Consider the following 16925-nt stretch of genomic DNA (forward strand, 5'->3'; position numbering starts at 1 on the left):
CTGTATTACAACAAATTAGCTAGATTCAAAATGCTACAAAACTCATGTCGCGCAAACAACAACCTTCCAACGCATTAGGCAGCCAAACGACACAGATAAAATAAAACAAGTGAGCAATTCAAGATCAGTGTGCCCAAGCAGAAATCAGTAACTTGCAATTAAAGCAAGTATTATAAACATTTGAAATCATTAAAAAGAGACTAGATAAGGCTAAAAATGAACCTCAAAACCTTCCAATATATTGATAAGGGAACTTGTGTAGCAAATCGCTTATTAAGTGAATGGAATGTGAAACCAACACCGTCGACCTCGAACGGAACCTCACCGGCAACCTCAAAGCTCGGCCGAAACTTTTTAGAGAAGTGGCTGATTTTGAGCTAGAGTTTGGTGTATTTTTACTGGTTTTTGGGCCTGCTTTGAGACTATTTCAAGATGGTTTTAAGAGCTGGTGTATGGAGGGGTTTAGAGGGTGTTAAGCTGCTACGTTTTGGAAGTTTCATGTGGCTTTTTGGGCTGGTTCGGGGTCAGTTTTCAGCTCGTTTTTGGAGCGTGTTTTGAGGTCATTTTGGGGTGAATTTTGAGCCCCGATTTAGCTAATCCTTGCTGAGTTTTGGGGTGTTTTAATGGCTGAAGTTTCAGCTGGTTTTCATGGTTATTGAGTGAGGAAGATGAAGTTGTTTTGAGGTTGTTTTTGAGCAAGAAGATGGACAGCAGCTGCTGCGTTTTCTCTTTCTTTTTTCAGATCTCCTCCTTTTTTTGGTGTGTGTTATGTGTGTCTTTTAATATCTGAAAATGGGTATGGGGTTTATGATAGGGGACAAGCATGGGGGACAAGGAGTGGGGAACAATGGAGAGTGGAATGGGGAGCAAAGTGTGGGGAGACAAGCATGGGGGACAAGAGAAAGTGGAGTGGGGACAAAGTGTGGGGGACAAAGAGTGGGGACACGCGTGGGAAGATGAGAGCGGGAAATATTCAAGCACGGTAAAAAATTAGGTGCTCACAGCATGCCCCTCTTTGATTGGAAACATTAAAAGTTTTCAGGCAAAGATAAAGTGAGCCGTGTGACTAAGTTTTGACCATATCGTTATTCAAAAGAGGAAGAAAATTAAAGAAAAATGGGCAACCGAGTCCTGGTTTTGGACAGCCTACATATCCCCGGGTTATAAGAGAATCCGAACGCGTGTAGTTCCAGGAAAGTGATGGAATGATGAGTTGGAGAGTCGAGTGAGGTTCCGTCGAGGCTCCGGTCTGTGGTCTTGCTATTACATCAAAATTGAAAGAAACTAAACAAGCCTATCAACTATGAGTTACAAGATTCCTATCTATAAGTCTTTTGAAGCTTGATTTTGAATCTTGACTGGTTGTTCATGCAAACTCTGATCTGAACCTTGATGCTTGCTAGCTATAAGTGCTAGTTCATTCTTCTACGGCTTCTTCTGAGCAAAACGGAAAAATATGAAGCTCGTAACTTCAGTCATGTCTTGAATAGTCCGTATCCTTTCCATCTGCTTCTGCATGTGGATTCCCTTTCTTTTCCTTTTCTTTTCTTTATTTTGGATTGAGACTTTTTCTTTTGTTCATCTCGAACCTTGTGCCTCGAGGTAAAACCTGCTCAGACATCATAACAAACAAACAAACGAAATTTTTCTGCCCCAGTTTTCACTAGGAAAATTTCGTGAGTTATTGTAACAAAATTCTAAACTACTTCTTTATTTAAAGCAAATAAATAAATAAAAACGGGAATGGTGTATCCTGAAAAGGTCATGATCCCAAAAGAATGTCTCAACTAAGTATTGGTGTACCTTATGTTGGGAAAATGCGGCAAGGTAATGGGATACCCTATATTGGCAATGATATTAGGGAGTGGTGTACCATACATTTAAGCTCAAATCAACTAGGGAATGAAGTATCCTATGTTGGATAACACAGCTAGGGATTGGTGTAGCCTATACTAGTAAGGATATCGGGGATTGGTGTACCCTATACTGAAAAAGAAATGTAACCAGGGGTTGGTGCCCTGTATTACTGAAAAGGAAATATAACCAGGGATTGGTGCCCTGTAGAACTGAGAAGGAAATGTAACCAGGGGTTGGCGCCCTGTATTACTGAAAAGCAAATGTAACCAGGGGTTGGCGCCCTGTATTACTAAAAAGAAAAATATAACCAGGGGTTGGCGCACTGTATTACTGAAAAGGAAATGTAACTAAGGGTTGACGCCCTATATTACTGAAAAGGAAATGTAACCAAGAAGAGTTGATGCCCCATATTACTGAGAAAAAGAATGTTGAATCCCCTTGGCGAAAAAGTTCTACCTGGGTTAAACTATGAAAAACAAGACTGGACAAAGAGTACTTCTACCCGGATTAAACCAAATTATGCAAACATGGGCGAAGAGTACTTCTACCCGGAACTATGAACTGGATCCCCTAGGCGAAAAGGTTCTACCTGGGTTAAGCTACGAAAAACAACCTGGGCGAAGAGTACTTCTACCCGGAACTATGAACTGGATCCCCCTAGGCGAAAAGGTTCTACCTGGGTTAAACTACGAAAAGAAACCTGAGCGAAGAGTACTTCTACCCGGAACTATGAACTGGATCCCCCTAGGCGAAAAAGGTTCTACCTAGATTAAACTACGTAAAACATCCTGAACGAAGAGTACTTCTACCCGGAACTATGAACTGGATCCCCCTAAGTGAAAAGGTTCTACCTGGGTTAAGCTACGAAAAGTAACCTGAGCGAAGAGTACTTCTACCCAGAACTATGAGCTGGATTCCCCTAGGCGAAATGGTTCTACCTGAGTTAAGCTACGTAAAATATCCTGAGCGAAGATTACTTCTACCCGGAACTATGAACTGGATCCCCCTAGGCGAAAAGGTTCTACCTGAGTTAAGCTACGAAAAGTAACCTGAGCGAAGAGTACTTCTACCCTGAACTATGAGCTGGATCCCCCTAGGCGAAAAAGGTTCTACCTGGGTTAAACTACGTAAAACATCCTGAGCGAAGAGTACTTCTACCCGAAACTATGAACTGGATCCCCCTAAGTGAAAATGGTTCTACCTGGGTTAAGCTACAAAAATTGGAGGTATGAACAGTAGTGATGCATGCTGCAAATAAAGGAAAGTGGAGATCTTGACGAAACCTAACTTTGGTGACATTCGTCCTTTAAGAATCTCCATTCTGCACTACTTTGATCCTGCTTCAAACAAAAAAAAGATTCGTGAGTTTTTAAAGTGGTGGTCGTTTTGTGGCCTTAATGCCCTTAATAGTTTGAATTCACCCCTCCGCTGTCGAAGAACTGATTTTGTCAGTGTGATACCGAGGTTCCCGAATACTCTGTATCACTTTCTAGAGACATTGTCTTTCTGACGTTGCCCCTGGCTGTTTCATAACTGGATGTCCATGGTACCGCTAATCCTTGTCCCTAAGGCAATTTTCCTTTAAAATCAAACTTAGTTGTTTTTCACCTAGAACCAATTTCTGTCTGTAGTGCTTATCAACTTTTCCCATGAAGCGAGTCTTGCTTAGGCAGCCTTTTCAGTTTCTTTGAGACACTTTGTCTGCCTTATCTAAAGAGATCACATATGGACTCCTGCCTTCGTCAATGCCGTATATGCTCCAAATTATGCTCGGTATTACGGGGAAACTGTAGCCAGTTTTGCAGCCAGTTTTGCTTTGCTTTTGATGCAAGATTAGACCGGAAGGGAATCTAGGAAAAATTATGGAAAAGAACAGAAGAGCAATTGGAAATGAAAAAGGAATTGTGTCTAAATAAAAGGTGTCCCTTTCGGGGAGAGAAATAAGGAGACTTATCTGGAGATATGTGCCGACTTCAATGAATCATGACATGCATTTTTGACTGGACGCCTGATCTGTCTGAGCTGTCTAATTCTCAAAATACGTCACAAATGTTCATCTTGAAACTGTCTTAGTTGTGCTCATGTCGGAGCGTGGAAGACCCTCATTCGGCTAGTAGCACCCTTTGCGGGTTTTCACTAACTGACCTCTCTCATGTCTCTAATCACTGGCGCCTTACAGTGCCCATACGGGTTTTCACCGATAAGACTCTCTCATTTCTTCTTTTTTTTTTTTTTACTAAGATACGACACACAGGAAGGTTGGCTGATGCCCCTGGCATGGGGATTTCAAGTATTCTCAAAGATCGATCAGAAGTTCTTAACAGGAAAAGGTGAAAGGAACCTTGAACTGAATTACAACCTTTGGAACTGTTTCTACAGGAAAAAACTGTAAGATAAAAACAAACTTCTGCCCCAGTTTTGGAATATTAGGAATATGGATTTTTGTTGCAATGGGACCGAGCCCAGAATAAGGCTGCCTACGTATCCTTTCGAAATCAGGTCGGACGTAGTTCAATGACTCAGAAAATTTGCTCTTTTTTTTTTTAAGTACACATGTTCCAAAAAGTGAAAAATAAAGGAAGAAGAAAAATACAACTTAAAAGGGGTAACAAAAGGGTGACACTTTCTTGGAATAGCGAGCAATGGTAGCCTTCGTCATCTCGATCTAAGAAAATCATGCGCGAAAGTTTCATAGTGGGTATATATCATACATAATATCTTTTGACTGCATCTGCATTAATAGTCATATCTGGTACCCGTCCTTCTTCATCTAACAAGTGCAAGGCCCCTTTTGGTAACACTTTCTTGATGATGTACGGTCCTTTCCAGTTTGGGGCGAACTTTCCTTTAGCTTCTACTTGGTGTGGAAGAACGCGTTTCAGGACGAGTTGGCCTACCTCAAAGTACCTTGGACGCACTTTCTTGTTGTAAGCGCGTGCCATTCTTTGCTGGTATAACTGGCCAAAGCACACTGCTGCTAGCCGTTTCTCATCAATCAACATTAGTTGTTCTAATCGGGTCTTTACCCATTCTGCATCTTCAATCTCCGACTCCACAATGATCCGAAGAGAGGGAATTTCGACTTCAGCCGGTATTACAGCTTCTGTCCCATATACCAACAGATAAGGAGTTGCACCAACCGATGTGCGAGCAGTCGTGCGGTATCCCAGAAGAGCAAAAGTCAACTTTTCATGCCATTGTCTCGAGCCTTGGATCATTTTCCTAAGAATCTTCTTGATGTTCTTGTTCGCCGCTTCAACGGCTCCATTGGCTTTTGGCCGGTAAGGGGTAGAATGGCGATGCATAATTTTAAATTGCTCGCATACCTCCTTCATCAAATGACTATTGAGATTGGCTGCATTGTCAGTGATAATGGTATTTGGGATACCAAAGCGGTAGATGATGTTGGAATGAACAAAGTCTACCACTGCTTTCTTGGTGACTGCTTTGAAAGTGACGGCTTCCACCCACTTGGTGAAGTAATCAATTGCAACCAAAATGAATCTATGCCCATTTGAAGCCTTTGGCTCAATTGGCCCAATAACATCCATTCCCCAAGCAACGAAAGGCCAAGGAGAGGACATGGGATGCAACTCTGAAGGTGGCGAGTGAATCAGGTCACCATGAATTTGGCATTGGTGACACTTGCGAACAAAACTGAAGCAATCTCGCTCCATTGTAAGCCAATAATACCCTGCCCGCAGAATCTTCTTCGCCAAAACATATCCATTCATGTGAGGTCCGCATACCCCCGAATGCACTTCACTCATGATCCGCTCAGCTTCTGTTGCATCTACGCATCTCAACAAGTTCAAATCTAGGGTCCTTTTGTACAAAATTTCCCTACTCAGGAAGAAACCGCTGGCGAGCCTCCTTATAGTTCTTTTTTGATCTCCCTTGGCGTGCTCTGGGTATTTTCTCGTTTTCAGGAATCGTTTTATGTCATGATACCATGGTTCACCATCTGGTTCTGTCTCAATTGTATTACAGTAACCGTGTTGATTCCGAACTTGGATTTCTAGTGGATCGATATGGGTGTTTCCCGGATAAGGGAGCATCGAGGCTAAAGTAGCCAAAGCATCGGCTAGCTCGTTGTGAAACCTGGGAATGTACCTGAACTCGATGGATTTGAATCTTTTGCTCAAATCTTGTACACATTGTCTGTATGGAATAAGCTTGATGTCTCGAGTCTCCCATTCACCTTGGGCTTGCCGGATAAGCAAGTCAGAATCTCCCATAACCAATAGTTCATGCACATCCAGATCGAGGGCCATTTTCAAACCCATGATACATGCTTCGTATTCTGCCGTATTATTGGTACAGAAGAACCAAAGTCGGGATGTTGTAGGGTAATACTGTCCAATAGGTGAGATGAGGATTGCCCCGATCCCAACTCCTTTGATATTGACAGCTCCATCAAAATACATTTTCCATAGAGGGTTGTCATCTGGAACTACTTCCTCTATTGAGTTGACCTCTTTGTCTGGGAAGTATGTGGTAAGTGGCTTGTACTCATCATCAACTGGATTCTCTGCCAAATGATCGGCCAAAGCTTGTGCTTTCATCGCAGTGCGAGTGACATAGACGATGTCGAACTCTGTGAGCAGGATTTGCCATTTTGCGAGCCTGCCGGTGGGCATTGGCTTTTGGAAAATATACTTCAGAGGATCCATTCTGGATATGAGGTAAGTAGTATAGGCCAAAAGATAATGTCTCAACTTCTGAGCGACCCAAGTCAAAGCACAACATGTCCTTTCTAAAAGGGTGTACTTAACCTCATAATTTGTGAACTTCTTGCTCAAATAATATATTGCTTGTTCCTTTTTGCCTGTCGCATCATGTTTCCCCAGAACGCATCCAAAAGAATTATCCATCACCGATAGATATAAAAATAAAGGCCTACCAGGTTCAGGTGGGACCAGTACAGGGGGTTTTGATAGATAATCTTTGATCCTGTCAAAAGCATTTTGGCAATCGTATGTCCACTTGATTGCAGCATCCTTTTTCAGCAACTTAAAGATGGGCTCGCACGTGGTTGTGAGCTGAGCAATGAACCTACTGATGTAGTTCAACCTTTCGAGCAAACTCATGACCTCCTTTTTGTTCTTCGGGGGTGGCAGATCTCGAATGGACTTTATCTTTGATGGATCCAATTCGATGCCTCTCCGACTGACTATAAAATCGAGGAGTTTCCCAGATGGAACCCCAAACGCACATTTGGCTGGATTGAGCTTAAGGTCATACCTTCGAAGCCGTTTGAAGAACTTTTTCAAATCATTCACGTGGTCAGCCTGTGTCTTTGATTTTATGATGGCATCATCGACATATACTTCAATCTCTTTGTGCATCATGTCGTGAAAAATGGTGGTCATGTCCCTCATGTAAGTTGCCCCTGCATTCTTTAAACCGAATGGCATGACCCTGTAACAATAGGTACCCCATGGAGTGGTGAAAGAGGTCTTTTCTGCATCACCCTCATCCATCAGAATCTGGTGGTACCCAGCATAGCAATCCACGAACGACTGTATCTCATGCTTTGCGCAATTATCTACAAGAATGTGGATGTTCGGCAAAGGAAAATTATCCTTCGGACTTGCTTTGTTCAAGTCTCTGTAGTCAACACAGACTCTAGTTTTTCCATCTTTCTTTGGCACGGGCACAACATTTGCCACCCAAGTGGTGTATCGTACGGCTCTGACAACATTGGCGCTCAATTGCTTCATTATTTCCTCTTTGATTTTATCACTCATGTCCGTTTTAAATTTTTGCTGCTTCTGTTGGACTGGTGGAAAATCAGGATACGTGGGAAGTTTATGAACCACTAAATCGACGCTTAAACCAGGCATATCATCATAAGACCAGGCAAACACATCTCTATACTCAAATAAAAGTTGAATCAAGGCATCTCTGGTTTTTTGTTCAGTGTGAATGCTTATCTTTGTTTCTCTGACTTCTTCATGACCTCCGATATTAATTGGCTCAGTTTCATTGAGGTTGGGCCTAGGCTTGTTTTCAAATTGTTCCAACTCTCTTTTTATTTCATCAAAAACCTTATCTTCATCATATTCGACCTCTTGATGCGTTATTTCGAAATTAGACAGCCTTTTGAGATCTGGGCGTGAATTCCGCATGCATGTCATGTTATTAAAGCCGGCATTAACAAAACTGAAATGGAAATAAAATGGCAGGAATTAGGAAAAGGAAAATATACAAAATTTAATACGAAACTGAACTGCATTTCATTGAATTTGAAAGGATAGAAGGGTTAACGTCAAAATAAAACAATCATACTAAGATATTCGGATTACAACCCTGAAAGTAACCCAAAGTACAAAAAAAAGAAGCTGCAAAAGTCAACTACCAAAACTCCTTCCTTGTGGGGAGAGGAGTTGCTTCCCAGTTATTGAGCATGGTTTCTGGGCCAATTAGTTGCATATCGGCACGACTAGTGCCTTCACCCGCCTGGATCATGTTCACTTCAGAAAACATCTGCCTGAGGTCATGGCAAATTTCATCAATGTTTGCATGCGCCGCGGAATTTTGACCATGTTTGAATCGTGGCTTGACAAAAGTGTAGAAAATGTGAGGGATAGGTTGCTGCAAGACCCACCCGTGCTTTTTGCAGTGCTTGGTTTTGTCTTTGTCTGCTTGTGTTGGCCTGAAGCCTAAACCAAAAGTACCCCTGTTACTGAACGGAGAAATGGGTTCTGAAATTCCTTGCAATGATGCCCCCAAACCTTTTCCTGCCTCATAACCTTGTCTCATCATAAGTGCAGCCACCATTACAGATGTGGCAGAGAGACGCGGATGTAGAATGGGTTTTCCTTCCTCAACATGGTCCACAACAACCACTTCGAAAGCCTAATAGACAATGGACTCACATCCTTCCTTGGCCTCAATACATGGGATTAACGGGTCTTTATAAATAGATGACTCGTCTTCTCCGTGAACAATAATTTCTTGCCTGTTGTGCTCAAATTTGAGCATCTGATGCAAGGTGGATGGCACAGCTCGGGCCGTATGGATCCATGGCCTTCCAAGAAGAAAGTTATAAGAAGTTTTCATGTCCAATACTTGGAAGACAATTTCAAAATCAACAGGCCCAATCGTCATGGTGAGGTCGATCTCTCCAATGGTATCCCTCGCTGAGCCATCAAAAGCCCGGATGAGAACATTGCTGGGTCGGATCCTGTCTGTATTGATCTTCATGCTTTGCAAGGTAGAGAGAGGGCATATATCTACACTCGAGCCTCCATCAACCATGACTCGCTTCACATAATGCCCCTCGCATTTGACAGTCAAGTGCAAAGCCCTATTGTGACCGGCTCCCTCCTCAGGAAGTTTATCATCAGTAAAGGAAATTCTGTTCACCTCAAAAAATCTATTGGCCATCTTCTCTAATTGATTCACAGTGGTATTCTCTGAGACATGTGCCTCGTTCAGGATTTTGATTAGTACACGGGCGTGCTCTCCTGAGTGTATAAGCAGAGATAACAGAGAGATTTGGGCAGGAGTCTTTCTCAGCTGGTCAATGATTGAGTAATCCTGAACTTTCATCTTTTTCAAAAACTCCTCCGCCTCTTCTTCAGTGACCAGTTTATTTATTGGCATTTGGCCTTCTCTGATTTGCTTAGCCTTCCTCAACTCTTCTGGAGAGTAACACCTTCCTGATCGAGTCAAACCTCCAGTTTCCCCCACTTCTTCTATGATTTCCTTACCTTTGTAGGTTACTACAGTTTTGTTGTAGTTCCAAGGGATGGTTTTCGTATTTGTTATACGGGGTTGTGTGGCAGGCTTAATTATGATCGGCTCTATTATACCCGTCGTACCGCCCTGATTCTCCTTTGTGATGGGGTGACCTCTAAGGACGTATAACTTTGGGCTTGGAGCATTGGAGCGAACCTCCAACCTCGAGATTTTTGGAACAAATAAAATTGCCCCTTCTGAGCTCTGGGCACCTTTCACAATCAACGGTGCATCTAGGCTTGGATTTACTTCCAGTTTGGTTCCCTCTTGAATCGTTACCACTGTTATTTCTGCTCGACCAACCGGCTTGTATTCATGATCTCGGCCAATCATTCCCACAAAATGAACATCATTGTGTACTGGTAACGGGTTATTGGTCACATTAGGAGGGTCCTCACCATTCGTGACTACAATCAATTTTTCAACAATGAGTCTTTCTACGGCTCTTTTCAGGGTCCAACAATCATCAGTGCTATGCCCCGGAGCACCTGAATGATATTCACATCTAGCGTTTGCTTGAAATCCATGTGAATCGGGATGCATATGGTGGGGAGCGATGGGTCCAATCATGCCTATCTGCTTCAACTTCTGGAACAGACTAGAGTATGATTCCGCCAATGGAGTAAATTTTTCCACTGGCCTCTGCTCTCGACCATAATCCTGCCTAGGACGAGCGTTCTAGGGTGCCCGAAAATTTTGCTGCTGAGGTCGGGGTAATCTTGGAGCTGGTGCCCGTACCTGTTGATTGGGAGGATAAGCATATGATTGAGCATTAAACACTGTATATTGTGGCGGTCCCAAAGAGTACTGAGGAATTGGCGGGGGATAGTAATGTTGAGGGTAGCTGGATTGCCCCTGCTGAATTTGCACATAAGGATGCGATGCCCCTCTTTGAACTTCCCTGGATCCCGAAGTCATCATGGACCCTTCATCTCTCTTCTTCCTATTTGCCAAACTTCCCGACCCATTTTGGATAGCTTGGGTGGTGGCTTTGAGAGCAGCTTGACTTACAATTCTGCCAGTCTTGAGGCCATTTTCGACCATTTCTCCTATTTTGATCGCTTCTGCAAAAGGTCTACCCATTGCGGACATCATGTTCTAAAAGTATTCAGGCTCTTGGGCCTCCAGAAAAACAGTGATCAACTCGTGGTTATCCATGGGTGGCTTAACTCTAGCTGCTTGCTCCCTCCACTTGATTGCATACTCCCTAAAGCTTTCAGTCGGCTTTTTCTTCATATTGGACAGGGAATTACGATTCGGCGCAATATCTATGTTGTATTGAAATTGTTTGACGAAGGCTTGGGCCATGTCGTCCCACACATGCCAGTGAGAGATATCTTGGTCAATGAACCATTCAGAGGCTACCCCCACAAGACTTTCTCCAAAATAAGCCATCAGTAATTCTTCTTTTCCACCTGCACCCCTCAGTTGGTTGCAGTACCTTTTCAAATGGGCGATAGGGTTGCCGTGTCCATCATATTTCTCGAATTTTGGGGTCTTGAACCCTGGTGGCAAATGGATGTGAGGGAACATGCATAAATCACTGAACGAAACACTTTTGTGACCCCTTAATCCTTGTATGTACTTTATGTTCTGTTCAAGACTTTTCATTTTCCTGGCCATCTCATCCGACTCAACCGTCTTGGTAGGCTTTTCATTTTCCACTGGTGGCTCGTACTGAGGAGTCTGATTATATGGAGCCGAGACCCCGAAAGCCATGTTTGGAGAGTAGTATTGGCCATCATAAGCATGAGATGGTGGCTCGTTGATTGGCCTCGTCACAGGATGTGGAGGCGGGATTGTGTATGCCGGCGCGCCAGACACGACTAGAGGAGTGTTCCTGACCGGTGCGACTGGAGGTCGCACATTAGAGGTACCAGGAGCAACGTGGAGGCTGTAGTTTGGCACATACCCTGGTGGTAGGATGTGGTCGCTCGTTGCATGGGGTGGTGGTTGAGTAGCCAGGGGTGCAGTGGAAGTTCCCTCTGAGGGACCACGGGGTGGAGGCTGACCAGACACCCAAGCTTGATACACATCAGACAATTGCTGTCTCAATTTTCTTATTTCCTCCAACTCCTGTTCAACTGATTGACCCTGGGGGTCATCACTGATCAACTCGATCTCATCATCGTTGGCCATTACTACCGCTCCCTTAGATCTAGTGAAGTAATGGTGTGTTGCCAGTTTCACCACAAACCAACCACCTTAAGCTTACTAAATAAGAGACAGCAAACGTGTTAGGGTTAAGCATTTTATAGATATGAATCACACATAATGTGCCATGCTCCTATCATTGTCACTATTTCTAACATGCTTTTGGAGGCTTCATGTTTCATTCCGACTTATGGGGTAGCTTCTTATTGACGCTCTTATTATTTATTATTTATTTATTTTTTTTATTTATTTATATATATATATATATATTTTCACTCACGCCTCATTTTGATCCCTATCTTAGAATCATTGAAAAATATTTTGATCGAACCTTTTTGTGGGTTGCCTACGTATCATGTCGCCGCATGAATCAGATCATTACGTAGTTCAGGGGGGAATAATAACATTTTTTATTTTTTTTTGACTCTAAAGACATAAATATGACTGAAAATGCGACAAATATAAAATTAAAAATACGACAAATGCAAAATGAAACTAAAAACTAATTGACTGCACTAAAACTTTAATCTTCAATGGCATTCTTTATTAAACTGAAATCATCAATGGTCTGCATCCCTTGGCCTCCACTCTCCCCCCAACATCTCGTACAAATTCTGAAACACTCCCGGCAATTGTGGAACGAGGGCACGTTCCTGTTGACCAACTTTCTCATTGTTTAGATGACGATGATCATCATGGATATATGCTGCTTTCTCTGCCAATTGAAGTACTTGCTCTCTAGCTTGCCCCATATTCATGTGACAATTCTGCAACCATATCTGGGTAGTGTTGAGGGCGTTACCCATCTCAGTCTCGCGTCCCTCATATTCTTCAATCCGGTGGTTTAGCACAGCTCTCTCAATCATCCACTGACGCCGCTCTACCTCAAAATCTGCGTGTTGATGACTTTTCGTTTCTTCCAATTGTGCAAGAAACTGACCCTTTGAACGTATCGAATGGGCCCTTTCTCTTGCAAACTACTCTCTCTGTTGATCAAACTCCAATTGTTGTTGGTGCGCATCCTCTTCAATGATACTCAAGTCTTCTTGCAGCTTATGCATTTCAGCATTTTTATTTGCCTCAACTCTTCTAACTAAACCAATAGTGCTTGCCAATTCTTCTTCTAAGCGGGCCGCCTCATTTTTAGCATGCTTTAGATCTTTATCCATGCCCCGTAAGGCCGATTGATAATCTTTCTCAATATTTAAACGAATCTTGAGCGACTCCGGCTTGCAGTTGGGCTTGTTGTTTAGATATGGTCATCCGGGAATGCTCCAATTCCTCTTTTAACCTTTCTATAGCTCTTTGATCGTTTCTCCTCCTGTTGGATCCTTCAAGCCTATCTCTAAGAAACGAAGGATTATGAAACCAGGTAATATATTCAGGGATCACCTCTCCATGATCTCGGTCTTCTACCATATCATTCAACTCCGAGACTTTACTTGCATACCAAATTTTCATAATTTCTTCTTCGTCATGATGTTGATCTTTACCAAAATCATAACAGAACTTGTTCATATCTCGTGTTGGTGGCACCTCCTGTAGTCATGCAAATTGGTGCATTACCCGAAGAGGAGCATAAAACTGAACACCATCCAATCCTATGAGTACTAAATAAGAGTGGTATGCAGACTCACAAATGACCTCTTTGGAGGAGAACCAATCGTAGTTCCAATTGATCCGTTTGGCAGATAGAGTAAGAAGTAGTTCTTTCCAGGCGCCAATCCCCTCTGGTAAGTCACATTTATCAATTCTTTTCTGGTGATCATAAGTATGATTGGGCCATAGCTCACTAAAATTAGTGATCGTAGGATGACGATAGAAATGCTCCAAAAACCATATTTGTAACAAAATGTTGCAACCATCAAAGTTTCGCGCGCCCATTTTACATCTAGTTAAAGCACGAAAAATACAAGAAAGAATCATAGGATCCAAAGTATAATCACTCCCTTCTGAGGTCAGAGCCTCAACTACACCTGCCAAGCGGATGTCAATGCGTCCCTCTCTTTCCGGGAAAACTACACGCCCCAAAAAAGTGACCATAAATGCAAACCTTCTATGTATCTTCCATGTTTCCTTATCTTCCTTTGATTTCAATTTTCCCACATTCCTTTCGAAATTGCATTCTAGGCCATACAACTGAAACAAAAGGCCCAACTTAACCTATTTGCCTCCTAAACCTTCATATTGTCCGTAATTTATGTTCAAAAGCTTCAGAAACCTACCCTCATTCATATTTTTTGGTACTATGGGCCTTTGGCGGCGAAGATTGCGGCCCCACCCCTGGAAATGGGAGATTTTCTCCAAGGTCGGAGTCATTTCACAGTCGGTAAAACGGAACACATTATTTTCAGGATCCCAATGCGGAATCAAAGCTTTAATCACATCCCTCCTGGGCTTTATCGTAATCATGTGAACCAAATGTCCCAAGTATTTCTTTATCTGGTTCTGCTCATATTCCTTAAAATCTCTACACCAATCCCACAACAACTGTGGTATCTGATCGACAATCAGAAAATCTGGTATCCCTTCTGATCTGGGCCTCTTTTCAGACCTACCTCTTTCCCCACTCATGGTATACCTATCTAACCAGACACGGAGTTAGGCCTTGATCAAACATATTATTGACACACAAAAATTTCGATTTCTCGGATTTTGACTCCATAAAAGAATATAAATAAATAAATAAAAACTCAACTGTGGGACTATAAAAAATATTTTTGGATTTAGTATTTTTTTTTTTTTTGGATTTTCTAAGGAAAGAATTATAAACAGGGAATTTAAGGAAAAGGAAAACATTTTTGATTTTTTTTTTGAAAATTGGGGCCGGAACCGATGAGGTTTGCCTACATATCTCACATTCGGTGAGAATCAGACCCGCGTAGTTCGGTGAAAATCGACTATGTTCTTTTTTTTTATTTTTTTATTTTTATTTTAATGAAAATTAATCTTCAAAAACCATATGCGCTAGACCACATCTTTTTTTTCTCTGTTCGTCCAACTGATTTATGCTAAAGTCGGTCGACATGAAAGCCTCCCAAATAATGCAACAAGTAGCACATAATATGACATAATGGTCTCAACCAGGTACCAGTCCTAAAACAGAACTCGGCCCATGAGTCGACTGCTGCTAAGTCAAATGCACATGATGCAAATAAAGCGTAGCCTACTAAGGATATTCATTGCTTATGGCTTGTTCTTCTAAGTTTGTAAATCCTAAAGGAGATGGTATCTAGACCTGGCTTACCCGGGCGGACAACCCGAGCCGAGGAGCGTCAAGCATTACCAGTAGTAGAACAGCACTGGCTAGCTAACGGCTCTCCCGCCTAAACATGTGTGACTAAATCCTTCACCAGAAGCTGGTAGGTTAACTGGCTTTATCTCAAGACAGAAATTTTGTGATGCTGGTAGGCAAACACAACATAACTAATTATCAGAAGACTCAGAGGGATGCGAGAGAAGATATAATTTATATGTACAGTTCAATAATATCAAAACGGTAAAAACTCGATAAGTAACACATTAGGCCCAAATAAATCACAATATATACAAAAATTAATAAAGCCAAACAAAGTCAATGTACAAGCTAGAATTCTTAAAGTCCCCAGTAGAGTCGCCAGAGCTGTCACACCCCTTTTCTACCCCCAAAGGAGATATGAGGTGGATTAAAGGATTTTTCCAATTAAAGTGACAAAATTGAGTATAGATTATTTTATTTACAGAGTCGCCACTTGGAATTGATTTTTGGGTGTTCCAAGTCACTTTTTATTTGAATCCCTAATCAAAGGAAGATTTGACTCTTTTATTATTGGTCTGTGAAAATAAAGTTCGGATAAGGAATTCTGTTGACTGGGGAGAAGGTGTAAGGCATTCCCCGAGTCCCATGGTTCTAGCACGGTCGCTTTATTGACTATATTTGACTTATATTATTTTTTGGATAAACTGTGATTTATTGGTTTCTATGTTTTATCTATCCGCTTTTAAAATATGAAATTTTTTTGAAGCGAATCACGTGTGTGAATTCGTTTTGTTTATTGTGCCAAAATCATGTCACGCGTACGTGTACACAATTAATATCATTTTTATTATATTAAGATTATTTTGGTCAAAGTTGCGCGAACACATACTTCGATTTTAATTTTGAAAATCACAATTATGTCGCGCGAACGTATACATAATCGCGATAAACTAAATTAAAAGAGCGCCTAAAGCAACTATAACGATGTTCATTATTCTTCCTAAACTTTGAGATTATTATGAGGCCATGACTTATGAATCAAATACTATTGTGAGAGAGATGGTATGTGATTGTGATATTATTGGGTTGGACAAAGTCTATTTTGGACCATACTACTTTAAATCATAACTTAAGTGTAAAGTCCAACAATTCCCAATTTTAGAATCACTTCTCCATGGCCTACAAATCTTTATCTATGGCCCAATTCTAGTTTCAATCCATTTAGAAACTGAATCATGCTAAATTTCATACTCACAATCATAACTTACTCATACTAGGAGACAAAATTAAAGCAACCAACTTCTCATACTAAACTCAAGCAAGAAACGAGAATATGATGTTTACTAACACAAAAATATTTACTGTATTACAACAAATTAGCTAGATTCAAAATGCTACAAAACTCATGTCGCGCAAACAACAACCTTCCAACGCATTAGGCAGTCAAACGACACAGATAAAATAAAACAAGTGAGCAATTCAAGATCAGTGTGCCCAAGCAGAAATCAGTAACTTGCAATTAAAGCAAGTATTATAAACATTTGAAATCATTAAAAAAAGACTAGATAAGGCTAAAAATGAACCTCAAAGCCTTCCAATATATTGATAAGGGAACTTGTACAGCAAATCGCTTATTAAGTGAATGGAATGTGAAACCAACACTGTCGACCTCGAACGGAACCTCACCGGCAACCTCAAAGCTCGGCCGAAACTTTTTAGAGAAGTGGCTGATTTTGAGCTAGAGTTTGGTGTATTTTTACTGGTTTTTGGGCCTGCTTTGAGACTATTTCAAGATGGTTTTAAGAGCTGGTGTATGGAGGGGTTTAGAGGGTGTTAAGCTGCTGCGTTTTGGAAGTTTCATGTGGCTTTTTGGGCTGGTTCGGGGTCAGCTTTCAGCTCGTTTTTGGAGCGTGTTTTGAGGTCGTTTTGG

General features: G+C 41.7%; 1 protein-coding gene across 1 annotated transcript; it reads right to left on the reverse strand.

Moving 5' to 3' along the window:
- Positions 1 to 5567: 5567 nt before the first annotated feature.
- On the reverse strand, positions 5568 to 6160 carry LOC138894996 (uncharacterized; the record flags this gene model as incomplete). The annotated part of the gene is made up of 1 exon (XM_070179694.1): positions 5568 to 6160. A coding segment is annotated over exon 1 (576 nt), but the record flags the coding sequence as incomplete, so codon positions are not given.
- Between the last annotated feature and the right edge of the window lie 10765 nt (positions 6161 to 16925).

Source organism: Nicotiana tomentosiformis, chromosome 6 (assembly GCF_000390325.3).
Source record: "Nicotiana tomentosiformis chromosome 6, ASM39032v3, whole genome shotgun sequence".
In the NCBI taxonomy this organism is placed as follows: Eukaryota; Viridiplantae; Streptophyta; class Magnoliopsida; order Solanales; family Solanaceae; genus Nicotiana; species Nicotiana tomentosiformis.